This window comes from Nerophis lumbriciformis, linkage group LG06 (assembly GCF_033978685.3).
Source record: "Nerophis lumbriciformis linkage group LG06, RoL_Nlum_v2.1, whole genome shotgun sequence".
Taxonomy (NCBI): Eukaryota; Metazoa; Chordata; class Actinopteri; order Syngnathiformes; family Syngnathidae; genus Nerophis; species Nerophis lumbriciformis.
The window spans coordinates 47,099,460-47,115,950 of record NC_084553.2 but is presented as its reverse complement, the minus strand read 5'-3'; the positions used below and the strand labels follow the sequence as shown (position 1 = coordinate 47,115,950).

Below are 16,491 nucleotides of genomic sequence, written 5' to 3'. Positions count from 1 at the left end.
CCAAGCTGCTGTTTTGAGGCATGTTAAAAAAAATAATGCACTTTGTGACTTTAATAATAAATATGGCAGTGCCGTGTTGGCATTTTTTTTCCATAACTTGAGTTGATTTATTTTGGAAAACCTTGTTACATTGTTTAATGCATCCAGCGGGGCATCACAACAAAATTAGGCATAACCACGACTGTATATATCGGTATCGGTTGATATCGGAATCGGTAATTAAGAGTTGGACAATATCGGAATATCGGATATCGGCAAAAAAGCCATTATTGGACATCTCTAGTTATACTTGTATAGTGCTTTTCTACCTTCAAGGTAGTCAAAGCGCTTTGACACTATTTCCACATTCACCCATTCACACACAGATGGCGGGAGCTGCCATGCAAGGCCCTAACCACGACCCATCAGGAGCAAGGGTGAAGTGTCTTGCTCAAGGACACAACGGACGTGACTAGGTTGGTAGAAGGTGGGGATCGAACCAGGAACCCTCAGGTTGCTGGTACGGCCACTCTCCCAACCAAGTCACGCCGTCCCCCTTCCACCGACTAGTCTTCCTGCATTCCTCCATAAATAGTCATGGAATAACAGATGATGAAAATGGTGGTGATTTCAGGATCACATGTTGGACTCTCAATGAAAGAAGATGGACACAGCGACTCCAAAGAAGAAGGCGATATTCTCAAATTGGTGCTCCTTACGCCTTGTACCGTAACAAGATTATTTTTGGAGGGCCGAGTAACGGAAGGGGATTCATATAACCCCATTCGTCACAGTTGACCTGACACATGAAACGTGACGAATTAGGGGGTTCCCCATCCACTTTAGTCGCCAGACGGCAGTAGAGTGTTGAATATTGCAAAATGTGTTTTGCTGCAATTCCAAGGTTAACCACAGCGTCAATTGCTATATTTTGATACAATTTGTACATGAAAGATATTAAAACCAGTACAATATAGGTCAATGTATGCCATACTTGCCAACCTTGAGATCTCAGAATTCGGGAGATGGTGTGCCGGGGGGTGTTGGGGGCATGGTTTGGGGGGTGTGGTTGAGGTGCAGGCAGCATACCCCTTTCCCCTTCGAGCTGTTATTGTAGCGTACCGGAAGAGTTAGTACTGCAAGGGGTTCTGGGTATATGTTCTGTTGTGTTTATGTTGTGTTACGGTGCGGATGTTCTCCCGAAATGTGTTTGTCATTCTTGTTTGGTGTGGGTCCCCAGTGTGGCGCATATTTGTAACAGTGTTAAAGTTGTTTATACGGCCACCCTCAGTGTGACCTCTATGGCTGTTGAACAAGTATGTCTTGCAGTCACTTACGTGTGTCTGCAGAAACCGCATACAACATGTGACTGTTAGTATGGAGAAAAAGCGGACGCGACGACAGGTTGTAGAGGACGCTAGAAAATCGGGAGAAATTCGGGAGAATGGTTGTCCCGGGAGATTTTCGGGAGGGGCACTGAAATTCGGGAGTCTCCCGGAAAAATCGGGAGGGTTGGCAAGTATGCTAACCTACCTGAACAAAACATCCACATCTTAGCTTTTGTGTTATTAGTGACAAACATTTTTTATTAATTTATGATTGTTTAAAAGACGATTTTTTTAATTTATGATTTTATTGGCCTCGACCTCCGAGTCTGAGTCCATGGTTCTCGCCCAGAAAAGGGTGGAGTGCAATCTCCGGGTTGGGGAGGAGACCTTGCAAGTGGAGGAGTTCAAGTACCTCTGAGTCTTGTTCACGAGTGAGGGAAGAGTGGATCGTGAGATCGACAGGCGGATTGTTGCGGCGTCTTCAGTAATGCGGACGCTGTATCCATCCGTTGTGGTGAAGAAGGAGCTGAGCCGGAAGGCAAAGCTCTCAATTTATCGGTCGATCTACGTTCCCATCCTCACTTATGGTCATGAGCTTTGGGTTATGACCGAAAGGACAAGATCACGGGTACAAGCGGCCGAAATGAGTTTCCTCCGCCGGGTGGCGGGGCTCTCCCTTAGAGATTGGGTGAGGAGCTCTGCCACCCGGGAAGAGCTCAAAGGAAAGCCACATCGAAAGGAGCCAGATGAGGTGGTTCAGGCATCTGGTCCGGATGCCACCCGAACGCCTCCCTAGGGAGGTGTTTGGGGCACGTCCGACCGGTAGGAGACCACGGGGAAGACCCAGGACAGGTTGGGAAGACTATGTCTCCCGGCTGGCCTGGGAACGCCTCGGGATCCCCTGGGAAGAGCTGTACGAAGTGGCTGGGGAGAGGGACGTTCCCTGCTTAGGCTGCTGCCCCCGTGACCCGACCTCGGATAAACGGAAGAAAATGGATGGATGGAAATTGGCCTCGTAATTTTATACATCTGTAAAGTACTTTGAATTGTCTTGTGTATAAGAATATAATATAATAGATCTTTATTGTCATTGTACATTGTACAGCGAAATTGCAGGCAAACCCATTGGTGCGCATCTATAGATGAAACATAAAAACATAAGAACATTGGTACTAAGATAAAAATAAATACATAAAAAAACACAGCACACAGCTCACATGCACAGTCATTCTTTTGTATGCCTTGATTGTGTTCAACGACACTATTGCTCTCGGGTAGAAAGTGTTCTTGAGCCTTTTTGTCCGGCATTTTATCGTCCTGTATCCAGAGGTGGGTAGAGTAGCCAGAAATTGTACTCAAGTAAGAGTACTGTTACTTTAGAGATTTATTACTCAAGTAAAAGTAAGGAGTAGTCACCCAAATATTTACTTGAGTAAAAGTAAAAAGTATGTTGTGAAAAAACTACTCAAGTACTGAGTAACTGATGAGTAACATACATACACATATCATATATATATATATATATATATATATATATATATATATATATATATATATATATATATATATATATATATATACACACACACACATTTATATATATATATATATACACACACATTTATATATATATATATATATATATATATATATATATATATATATATATATATATATATATATATATATATATATATATATATACACACACATTTATATATATATATATATATATATATATATATATATATATATATATATATATATATATATATATATATATATATAAATCATCATACAGCAAAAACGTCTCAACGAACATTGGACACAAATTCCTCAATCTGATTGACAAACACTTTCCCAAAGACAACACCCTAAGAAAAGTATTCAACAAGAACAACATTAAATTGAGCTACAGCTGCATGAACAATATACGACAAATCATCTCAAACCACAACAAAACAATTGCAAATGAGCCGTCGACCCCCAGACAGAGCGACTCCAAAACCAACAAAGGATGTAACTGTCGAAAGAAACCTGATTGCCCTCTCAACGGGGGGTGCTTACAAACATCAGTTGTCTACCAATCTAAGGTAATACGCAAGGACATTAACACATCCGACACATATGTAGGATTAACCGAGGGAGAATTCAAAACCAGATGGAACAATCACAAGGCTTCTTTCAGGAACAAAAACCTGCGAAATACCACAGAACTCAGCAAACACATTTGGGACCTCAAAGACAATAATGTTGAATATTCAATAACATGGCAAATTCTTGCATCCAGCACACCTTACAATAGTGGTAATAAAAGATGCAACCTATGCTTGAAAGAGAAACTGTTTATTATTTACCGTCCAGACCTGTCATCCCTCAACAAGCGCAGCGAAATTGTAACAACATGCCGCCATAGACGGAAACACCTCCTAGGTAACACATGAGCCAATCACCACGCCCCTAGGCCAGCCTGTACCCACCCACTCTGTGCCCTATATAAACCATGGTATGCGAATGCTCCCATTAAAATCTCCTGATGATTGAGGGTACCCCCCCTCATGAAACAGGCCTGTAGAGATGAAATAGTCTTGTGATTTTTTTCCCACACATACATATATATATATATATATATATATATATATATATATATATATATATATATATATATATATATATATATATATATACATACAGTATATAATTTATATTTATTTATTTTGCCGTTTTTGTTTACATGTTAAAGGTGTTTTAATGAATATACATGCATGTTTAACACATATAGATTCCTTTCTTTCATGAAGACAAGAATATAAGTTGGTGTATTACCTGATTCTGATGACTTGCATTGATTGGAATCAGACAGTAGTGCTGATAGCGTCCACGTTTTCAAATGGAGGAGAAAAAAGTTCCTCCTTTCTGTCTAATACCACATGAAAGTGGTTGATTTTTGGCATCTTATTTGTCCAGCTTCCATATTCGTTTTTATACACTTTACAAGAAATACATTGGCGGCAAACGCCGTAGCTTGCTAGCTTGTTTGCGCTGGCTTTCGGAGACTCTTGTTTTGAAAGCGCAGGCGCGATGGAGCGGCACTTTTATTGTGAAGACAGGAACTGTGCAGTCAGTCTTTAGGCTTTTGACGGGATGTACGGTTGAAATAAAAGGGTCTTTTTTCCTTCACACTTTTGATTGATTGATTGAAACTTTTATTAGTAGATTGCACAGTACAGTATATATTCCGTACAATTGACCACTAAATGGTAACACCCCAATAAGTTTTTCAACTTGTTTAAGTCAGGTCATGTGACCGCCTGGCTCTGTTTGATTGGTCCAACGTCACCAGTGACTGCATCTGATTGGTGGAACGGAGTGAACGTCACCAGTGACTGTATTTGTTGAAACGCAGGCACTATGAAGGTCTGTCTGACAGACCAAAACAAACAAAGCGTGCATTAACAGATCGATAAAAAATAGTAGCGAGTAGCGAGCTGAATGTAGATAAAAGTAGCGGAGTAAAAGTAGCGGAGTAAAAGTAGCGTTTCTTCTCTATAAATATACTCAAGTAAAAGTAAAAGTATGTTGCAATAAAACTACTCTTAGAAGTACAATTTATCCCAAAAGTTACTCAAGTAGATGTAACGGAGTAAATGTAGCGCGTTACTACCCACCTCTGCCTGTATCTCCTGCCTGAGGGCAGCAGTTCAAAAAGTTTATATACAGTTCATCTAGGGATGGGAGAGAGCAGCCAGTGATCTTCCTAAAAACTTGTAAAAGTACGAGTTTTGCTATATAATAAATGTGCCTTGCCTAATCTAACCCCCTTAAAATATTGCATTTATTTTTTTATTTTTTTTAAACAATTTTGAGGGCTTTAGCACACCCAAAAATGTACAATATAGTGCAAGAAGTTTGTAGACATCAAAAAACATGTGTTACCCGTCAGCTATTTTGGCTTTCAGGACACATTTTTCGGGGGAGTTGGACCAGTTTTCTTTTTTCTTAGTTTTTTGTGTAGTGAAGTGAAGTGAAGTGAATTATATTTATATAGCGCTTTTCTCTAGTGACTCAAAGCGCTTTACATAGTGAAACCCAATATCTAAGTTACATTTAAACCAGTGTGAGTGGCACTAAGAGCAGGTGGGTAAAGTGTCTTGCCCAAGGACACAACGGCAGTGACTAGGATGGCGGAAGCGGGGATCAAACCTGCAACCCTCAAGTTGCTGGCATGGCCGCTCTACCAACCGAGCTATACTGTAATGTTTTAAGAAGAATAAGAAACAAGCTGGGGGTCACAAATGGCTTGGACACCCATGTAATATATAATATTATATATGTAACATATAAATTATCACCTACAATTGTGTTTGTGAGTGGTATCAAGGCCACAATTTTGTTTGGATCAAGTTGAAATTTTCTGTGTTTGTAAAAATTCTTGCTATAACTTTGCTCAATTTTGAGGAAATTATGATATTTTATTCAAACAACAATGGAAATGTGCCAAAAAAATGCAAAATATGTCATTTTTTTATTTATTTTTGCTGCAGCTGTTACATATACTGTAATATTGTACATGGTAATTGGGTTTTGTTATATATTGTATGTATTACATATAATTATAATATAATATAATATATCAGTATATAGTATATACTTTATATATAATATGTAAATATTACATATGTTATACTTTATATTGCTACTATGGTACATTTTTTGTCTACTTTATACCTGCATTATCCTTTCCATCCTTACCCTTTCCATGCTTTGTAACTGAGCTACTGTGTGGAACAATTTCCCTTGTGGATCAATAAAGTTTGTCTAAGTCTAAGTCTAATGTATGTTACCGTCATATACAACCAAGTACTTCCAGTTATCTTGGTAAACACACAATTTATTCATGTCTTCACCAGGTTTACCCGACCTGGTTCCCGATCCGAACTACATCCAGGCTTCTACGTACATTCAGAGAGCTCGCATGTACTCGCTTCGCTGTGCTGCCGAGGAGAAATGCCTGTCAAGGTAATGCTTTCAGCGGTAAAGGTAGACTTTATATCAAGCTTATTCTGAGTCAAACGTGGTTAGGTATCGGATATGGTCGAAGAAATGACACTCACCGCAGACTGCACACGCCCTTTATATTGCACGTTGACATTTAACTTTAATACACCCACGACCTTTAACAAGACAACAACACCAAAACAAAAGATTAAAAAGGATAACGATCTTAACCCGCCTATTTTTTTCATTTAACTTCTGTACTTAAATGATTCTATTCAATGTTTGACCGTATAATACTGACTAGGGCGCTGTTTACTAAATACATGACCTGATGTGGATGTTTACTTTGATGAACGACGACTGATTGACATCACAACCGATCGGTAGAACTGCAGGTAATGACCACCTAACCACTGCATGTACACTGTTAAAACAAATGTTGGCTTTTAGTCAGAATGTTGTTGTCAAGATGACAGAACAAATTGCGCATCATACCGTATTTTCCGGACAATAAGGCGCACTTAAAATCATTTTTTTCCCCTCAAAACTTGACAGTGCACCTTTTAACCCGGTGCACCTAATGTACGGAATAAGTTTGGTTGAGCTTACCCACCTCAAAGCTATTTTATTTGGTACATGGTGTAATGATAAGTGTGACCAGTAGATGGCAGTCAAACATAAGAGATAAGTGTATATTGCCTAAAGATGGCAATATGTCTCAAATAAACAACATTTGAAATGTTCCATTGAAAATATAGAATATTACACACGGCGCTCAAAAATCCATCAAAATGTTTTAATACATGTTTTTAGTAAAATGTTTTAAATGTTTTAAGCTATGAATCCGCAACGCTTGAAGGATTGTCGGCGCATTAAACATATTAATTAAAATGCAAACATAATCAAGATAATACTTAATTTGGGAAATACTAAACCAGTGAAGTATATTAAAAGCATATCAAACAAACCTTTAATGAGGTGAAAACTGCAAACTTGTGCGTTAAGATTAAGATTAAGATTCGTTTATTTCAAAGGGGACAATGCAATTTCATAAAAGACATGACTATACATGGTTAAAAAAGCCAGAATTAGCCAGAAGGCTAGTTTTCATCTGTAGTCCCCTGACCATGATGTAAAAAAGGCAGTAAAATTACAATTTAAAAGACAAAGAAAAGAAAGAGAGAGAAAAAATAAAATAGCACACAATACATATAAAATATGATTAAAAATAAAATACAACATAACAGAGTTCTTTGACTCTGCTCCCTTGGACTGGATGACTCGGCCCTGCTGGTATCAGACAAGGACAAGTCACAGGTGGAGAAAATCTTCAGTGCTGAACTCTGTAGAACTTGCACCTGGCTCGCTGACAACAAGCTATCCATACACTTGGGTCAAACGGAATCCATCCTGTTTGGGTCCCACATCAACCTTAAGAAAGTCAGTGACTTCACTATAAAAGTGGGTGACATTGTTATCACCAGGAAGGATGAGGTCACCTACCTAGGTTCCATTCTAGAGGCTAATCTTTCCTGTCATAAAATGGCAACCAAGGTAATCAAAAAGGTCAACCAACGAACAAGATTTCTCTATAGAATCTCCTCTCTGGTCAACAAAAGCACCGTGAGGATTCTAGCTGGAACTCTCGTTCAACCCTTTTTCAATTACGCATGCACCTCCTGGTACCCTAGCACCTCCAAAACCCTCAAATCTAAACTCCAAACTTCCCAGAACAAGCTAGTCAGATCACTTCTAGACCTCCGCCCCAGATCACGCCTCACTCCTACCCACTTCTCCAAAGTGGGCTGGCTCAGGGTGGAGGACAGAGTAAAACAACTTGCACTGAGCCTAGTCTTAAAATCCGCTACACCTCCCTGATACCGAAGTACATGTCAAACTACTTCCTTAACGTAAATGACCGCCATAACCACAACACCAGGGGGAGCTCCACTAACCACGTTAAACCCAGATTCCGATCTAACAAAGGTCTTAACTCATTCTCTTTCTATGCCACATCAATGTGGAATGCGTTCCCAACAGGTATAAAAGAAAGGGCATCTCTATCCTCCTTCAAAACCGCAATAAAAGTACACCTCCAGGCAACTTCAACCCTAGACTAACACCCTCCCCGGATTGTTAATAATCAAATGTAAACAATCAAATGTAGATACTTTTCATATGCCTTCTGATCTCTCTCTCTCTCTCTCTCTCTATGTCCACTACTTGCTGTACATATCCTACCAATTCAGACCTACACTGTTTCAAAATCCATTTCTCTGTTCTCAATTGTTGATGACTGATGATAACAACCAAACCTAGCCCCCACCCCCACACCCCGAATTGTAAATAATGTAAATAATTCAATGTATACACCCTGATGATTATCTTGTGTGATGACTGTATTATGATGATAGTATATATGATAGTATATATCTGTATCATGAATCAATTTAAGTGGACCCCGACTTAAACAAGTTGAAAAACGTATTCGGGTGTTACCATTTAGTGGTCAATTGTACGGAATAAGTACTTCACTGTGCAACCTACTAATAAAAGTCTCAATCAATCAAAAAAATGTGAGCTGCTTTACTCGTCGGCTTTCGTAAAATCTCGCACTCTTCCGCCCTTCTCGATTACCTTTTGAGGAACTCTGAAGAAACATTTATCCTTTTCGCGATTTGAACGGGTCGCGAGCACTGGGCCTTTTTCTTTGAGAATAGCAAATGGCGCCTAATACCCACTCAGAACAGACCACCAACGCGCATATTCGATGAGCCGGACGTGACGTCATGTAAATCCAAGCAATTCAATTAATTTGTCAGCATGATTTAATGTAAAAAAAAAAATCAGTTCCCAAGATTCAAATGCAAAAAATTCAAGGTCCAAGAAAGCTTTTGTAATGGACACAAATTAATCTTCATATGGACCTAACACAAAACAAGACCTACAGTACCAGTGAGATTGTGACACAGATTTTAACATTATTCCTGACTTATTTGTGGGGCCGAGGTCAATTTTGACTGACAAGCCACTAAAAATACTACAGGACTCCCTACGTTTGTGTTGTATCCTCCCTGTATCGTTTCCTCACAAGCGCACCGCCATCCCTCAAAGCCCTTTCATATCCTGTCTGAGTTTGCGGCAATCACCGCCAGATGGGCCGCTGTAATTTGCCGTACACTCCAATGTCAACAAGCCGCCGCAAGATGAATGGCTCGGATCTTCAGTCGGCAGCGCCAGCTCGAGGTTGCGCCTCCCTGGTTCACACACAAGAGAATCCCGTAACAAGAGTGTATATCACGCAGGGTTGCCTCTGCACACCGACGGCACGGTTGTGATCTGTCGGATGAATTATTTGCCACAAATCTTTCCAGCTCTTAAGTCTAATCTTTGTTCTGTGTCGTTTTGTTTTTTTTATCTGTCCACCATTCAGCTCCGCCTATGACCCAGAGACCAAGGACTACGACATGCGAGTTCTGCTGCGCTTCCCACAGAGGGTGAAGAACAGGGGGACCGCTGACTTCATGCCCAACAGGCCACATCATACCTGGGAGTGGCACAGCTGTCACCAGTAAGCACTTCATTGAAAACACGTGTTTACCCTAGCTAGTCACGCAGCAATTTTTTTTTTTAAATGTCATGGCTTTTTTCATGGATGTGTTTGCTTATGTTGATATAAAACATCTGGCAGTTGCAGAAACAAAGTGAGCTAACATGGTTTTCCATAAAATTGCAAGTGTTAGAAACGACAAACATTTTCTGACATGACCCTGGAGACTTTGCCTGAAATACCAATATTGTTGTTGTTGTCGTCAGTTAGAATAATACATAACGTTGGATATAGAGAACAAACAAACCCTTTATTTATTAATTCGAACATATTGAATTTCAATGATTTGGTGCATTTGCAAACAGCTAAAATGATGTACCAAGCATACTTGCCAACCCTCCCGATTTTCCCGGGAGACTCCCGAATTTCAGTGCCCCTCCCAAAAATCTCCCAAGGCAACCATTCTCCCGAATTTCTCCCGATTTCCACCCGGACAACAATATTGGGGGCGTGCCTTAAAGGCACTGCCTTTAGCCACCTCTACAATCTGTAGTCACGTCCGCTTTTCATCCATACAAACAGCGTGCCGGCCCAGTCACATAATATGTGCGGCTTTTAAACACACATAAGTGAATGCAACGCATACTTCATCAACAGCATCAACAGGTCACACTGAGCGTGGCTGTATAAACAACTTTAACACTGTTACAAATATGCGCCACACTGTGAACCCACACCAAACAAGAATGACAAACACATTTCGGGAGAACATCCGCACCGTAACACAATACAAACACAACAGAACAAATACCGTATTTTCCGCACTATAAGGCGCACCGGATTATTAGCCGCACCTTCTATGAATTACATATTTCATAATTTTGTCCACCAATAAGCCGCCCCGGACTAAAAGCCGCGCCTACGCTGCGCTAAAGTGAATGTCAAAAAAACGCTGCGCTAAAGTGAATGTCAAAAAAACAGTCAGATAGTTCAGTCAAACTTTAATAATATATTGAAAACCAGCGTTCTAACAACTCTGTCCCAAAATGTACGCAAATGTGCAATCACAAACATAGTAAAATTCAAAATGGTGTAGAGCAATAGTAACATAATGTTGCTCGAACGTTAATGTCACAACACACAAAATAAACATAGCGCTCACCTTCTGAAGTTATTCTTCATTCGTAAATCCTTCGAATTCTTCGTCTTCGGTGTCCGAATTGAAAAGTTGCGCAAGCGTGGGATCCAAAATGGCCGGTTCCGTCTCGTAGAAGTCATCGGGAGTCAGTGTCGCTGTTGTTCTGTGAATCCTGCCTTCCGGAAAGCTCGGACCACAGTTGTGACCGAAATATCTGCCCAAGCATTTACGATCCACTGGCAAATGTTGGCGTATGTCGTCCGAGGCTGTCTGCCCGTCTTAGTGAAGGTGTGTTCGCCTTCGGAGCTGTGTGAAAAAAGCCACCCGGCCTCTTCGCGTAAACTTCCCTTAACCACTCGCTCATCTTTTCTTCATCCATCCATCCCTTCGAGTTAGCTTTTATGATGACGCCGGCTGGAAAGGTCTCTTTTGGCAAGGTCTTCCTTTTGAATATCACCATGAGTGGAAGTTAGCATGGCAAGCTAGAACCACAGTGAAGGATGACTTCTCATTCCCTGTGGAGCGAATATTCACCGTACGTGCTCCCGTTCCACAGTGCGGTTCAGTTGCTGTGAAATACGGTAGTAATCCGTGTGCGGATGGAGAGATTGCGTCTTTTTATGAACCGGATCGTTTAGTAGGAGCCATTTTGTGGTCTTTACAGATGTAAACAGGAAATGAAACGTACGGTGATATCCGCGCGTTTTTTCTTCTTCTTCCGGGGGCGGGTGAAGCGCTTCCTGTTCTATGGGGGCGGGTGCTTTCCTTGGCGGTTGCTTGCGTAGAAGAAGAAGCGCTTCCTGTTCTACCGGGAAAAAAGATGGCGGCTGTTTACCGAAGTTGCGAGACCGAAACTTTATGAAAATGAATCGTAATAAAGCGCACCGGGTTATTAGGCGCACTGTCAGCTTTTGAGAAAAATTGTGGTTTTTAGGTGCGCCTTATAGTGCGGAAAATACGGTACCCAGAAACCCTTGCAGCACTAACTCTTCCGGGACGCTACAATATACACCCCCAAGTATGGTACCAAACAAACTATAACCTGCTACCCAAGAATGTACAACAATTCTTGTCAACAAAAGAGCAGAAATATAAACTCAGAGAAAAATCTAATTTAAAACGTGTGTATGTACGCACAACACTTAAAACATTTAGCATATCAGTTCGTGGAATTAAATTATGGAATGGATTAAGCAGACAAAGAGCAGCTCGAAGACTTCTATGGAAATACAAGAACAGAGACTCAGATTTCCCTCGCCTGGACGCGGGTCACCAGGGCCCCCTTCTGAGCCCAGGCCTGGAGTTGGGGCACGATGGCGAGCGCCTGGTGGCCGGGCCTGTCCCCATGGGGCCCGGCTGGGCACAGCCCGAAGAGGCAACGTGGGTCCCCCCTCCAATGGGCTCACCCCTCATGGGAGGGGCCATAGAGGTCGGGTGCGGTGTGAGCTGGGCGGCAGCCAAAGACAGGGTACTTGGCGGTCCGATCCTCGGCTACATAAGCTAGCTCTTTGGACGTGGAATGTCACCTCGCTGAGGGGGAAGGAGCCTGAGCTAGTGCGCGAGGTGGAGAAGTTCCGGCTGGATATATTCAAACTCACTTCGACACACAGCAAGGGTTCTGAAACCAGTTCTCTCGAGAAGGGGGCTGGACTCTCTTCCACACTGGCGTTACACACAGTGAGAGGTGACGGGCTAGGGTTGCAATTATTGTTGCCCCCCGGCACAAAGCCTGCACGTTAGAGTTCAACCCAGTGGACGAGAGGGTAGATTCCCTCCGCCTTCGGGTGGGGAGACGGGTCCTGACTGTTGTTTGTGCTTACGCACCAAACAGCAGTTCAGAGTAACCACCCTTTTTGGATACACTCGGGGGAGTACTGGAGAGTGATTGTCTCGTTCTACTGGGGAACTTCAACGCTCATGTTGGCAGCGACAGTGAAACCTGGAGAGGCGTGATTGGGAAGAATGGCCGCCCGGATCTGAACCCCAGTGGTGTTTTGTTATTGGACTTTTGTGCTCGTCACAGATTGTCAATAACAAACACCATGTTCAAACATAAGGGTGTCTATATGTGCACTTGGCACCAGGACACCCTAGGCTGCAGTTCCATGATCGACTTTGTAGTGCGTAATCTCACCACACGTAGTCACCACACCTAATCATTGGTACTTTAACTTTAATTAGCCACGGGTCGGGACCAGCTCCCTGTTAGAATGCAAATGTAGGTGTGTCTCCCTGAGCATGCATCGATTTGGAAAGAATCGTTCACGTGAATAATATTGTCCCAGTGCTGCGTTAAATATTGCTGATCGGTTAAAAAAGGCAAATATCGTTACCCTATCTGATCTCAGGGTCTTAACAAAATACATATTTTTTCTTCTTCCGTGTGTCATCATGATCAGATGTCCAGCGTAGTAGCGTATAGCCTCGGCCTCCTCTCAGGTCCCACATCAAAGAGGCCGGCCTCTGAAGGTAATTTGTACAGCGGTCTACTCTGGCTCCCCTCACTCACATCATGCTGTGTTCGCCAACCCCCACTTCCACTCTGCGGTTCAGCAGAGTCCATTGCCGGCGTGGCAGTTCCTTTCCTTTTATGCCGCCTCCTGGGTCCTGGATGTAATAGTGCACGTGTGTGGGTCCGGCAGACTCCCACTCCTGCTTCCAGACTGCCGCCAGCCATGCCTCTGTAGACAGGTCTTCAGGGATGGACCTGAGCAGCTCTTGTGCCGCCCTGGCATAAAGGTGGCGGGACTTCAGTCAGGCAGCACTGCTGTGGTGGTGTTTTGCAGGATATGCCAATCATGTCTCTGGGCTTTCCTTGCTAGGGCGAGGGTAGCAGCCTCTTGTCGAAAACCTGGCCGGGGCAATTCCTGCTAGTCCTGGCAGGTGGAACACAGGTGTGTTTTCAGGCAGCAAGTTATGGTCCAAAGAGCGTTGTTCGTGGCAATGTCAACCTTCGTGGCATGCAGGCTTCAGAAGACCAGGGCTTGCGTAGAGATGTACCCCAGCTAGTGCCGGCAAGACGCCGGATTAGTGGGACTCTTGATGACAGTTTGGCCGTCACTTCTTCAAGGTGTTGATTGTAGGGGAGTGAACTATCCAGGTGTAAACCAAGGTACCGCTGGGATTTTTGGAACTCCAGGCGCTTGTGAATATATACATACAGTTCCCTTTTTGCTTCGCTGTTGTTGAGGTGGTAAGCTGCTGACTCTGTCTTGCCAATGCTGAGCTGTAGACGCCACTTGCGCAGGTAGGCTGCCAACATACCCATGTCCTGGTTTAGGCCATCTTCCATCGCCTTCAATGTTAGTATATGCATCATGATGGCCAGGTCTTCAGCCCTATTTCCAGGATGCTGTCTCCAGTGGATCATATATATATGTTGAACAACATAGGTGTGAAAACAGACCCCTGCGGAACGACATTCCTCAGCCTCATAAGCCTACGTGTTGTTCATTACTGGTTTGAAGGGTGACGCTGCAGTTCGTCAGTATCTCTATAATCAACTTCACAACATGCCAGTCTGGGATGGTCTTTAGTAGCTTTAGAGTCCACGGTGCCAGACGATGTCATAGGCAGCTATAAGATCCAGCAACACTGCTCCAGCCTTCTCGTTTTCCTGGAATCTGTCCTCAACATCCTCATAGCAGTGTCACCTGGTCGACTGCTAGCGACAGAAATCGGCCTGTACAATATACTGCGCAATCATTTTATCATACTTCTACCTGTGGGGTTTTGCTATGCTTTGAAACATGCAGCAGATATCTAAAGTATGTACCACTTTTTCTGGGCATTTTAGAGGCAGTCCTGCGGTGCATCTACAATGTAACCCACTTTTTTAAAGTCTGAAGGTGTGCTCATGGAAGATGCTGTTACTAACTGACAGTGTACACTGAAATGATCCAGATGCAAGAAAATGCATATGGCAAAAAGTTATTTTTCATGTAAGTGAAAAAAAGTGCGTCATAAAAAAAGACAACAATACCAAAACGCATCAATTTAACTCATTTGAATCATCCCATTAAGTCATTTAGCAGCTATCAAATAAGAACATTATATTGTAGAGTAAACAATAGGTCTAATACTTTTATTTTTGACAGTCCATTTATGTTGAAACTCATACTTTCTCACAGCTATTTCTGCGCAACTGTCAGCTTGCACGTCCTTTCAAGACGTACTAAATCAAGTTGCAAAATTCTCCTTCTACTTTTGTGGCCGTTCTGATGATCAGCATATATTCTGCATATTCATGAAGACAAACATTTTAAGTAAAAGTTAAGTTAAAGAACCAATGATTGTCACACAAAATTATTATCTGCATTTGACCCATCACCCTTGATCACCCCCTGGGAGGGGAGGGGAGCAGTGGGCAGCAGCGGCCGCCGTGCCCGGGAATCATTTTTGGTGATTTAACCCCCAATTCCAACCCTTGATACTGAGTGCCAAGCAGGAAGGTAATGGGTCCCATTTTTATAGTCTTTGGTATGACTCGGCCGGGGATTGAACTCACAACCTACCGATCTCAGGGCGGACACTCTAACCACTAGGCCACTGAGTTTACTCACTTATGTAGGGTTGTGTACTGTTCACATGAACCAAACGGTACCAACTCTGTACCTTGGAATTGATAACAGTACTCAACAGTACACATTTTCAAAACTTTGTATGTGTTAATAAATATTAATTGTTCTTGATAATAAAGTCTGTTTTTTATTGCAACATTTAAAAATGAGCTGATCACGACAACTGCTGTCCAGTTGTAATGTCTTGTTTTATTATTCCTTTCTGAGCCTCATTCATGTTACATTAAGTTGCAATTACAGTTGCAAGTCCAAAACGTTAGATTGTTAGTGTATAGTTTATGGCACAACTGTGTATGGAGAGAACATGGCCAACTCCGGTTTCAGAGTTGGTGTCGAACATGGCGCTATGTCGTCACGTGAGGAGATTTTGACCAATCGGAGAGAGTATGGCCGGATGATCTCTGAAATGATTAGTCAAAAGCCCCTCACGTGACTACAGGGCACCTTGTTGGACACCAACCCTGAAACTGAGCTGTCCATACTCTGTCTACAATCGGCTTTGGTTTAGGTTGTTTTTTTGTTGTGTCCTAAAAAGTGTTGATACTGTAAGTAATGTACATACTTATTATACACCAGCTGTTTCACTGTAACGTGCATCTTAGTTGTATTTTTTAATAACACAATTTGGAGGTGTTGAAATTTCCATGTAAAGTCGCTAATCAATCAAACTTCATTTATAAAGCACTTTTCATACATACAATAAATGCAACACAAGGTGGTTTACAGACTTAAAAACAATACCCCGATGACCCACATCCCCCATCATCACACACACACACACACACGCACACGCACACGCACACGCACAAATACTAAACACAAACACACGCAAATGCACATATATGAACAAATGACTGTATGGCTGTACAGAGGAGCCGGGTGAGCAAACACTATCACAGGAGCCATCTGCACCATGAG

At 42.3% G+C, this 16,491-nt stretch overlaps 1 protein-coding gene across 1 annotated transcript in view; it reads left to right on the top strand.

The window, feature by feature from the left end:
* Positions 1-16,491, top strand: part of loxl1 (lysyl oxidase-like 1) — a 71,798-nt gene that overhangs the window by 18,679 nt on the left and 36,628 nt on the right. Inside the window, exons 2-3 of the mRNA XM_061964468.2 lie at positions 6,218-6,326; positions 9,739-9,876. Of these exons, the coding sequence (XP_061820452.2) occupies positions 6,218-6,326; positions 9,739-9,876 (247 nt within the window). The remainder of the gene's footprint in view (positions 1-6,217; positions 6,327-9,738; positions 9,877-16,491) is intronic.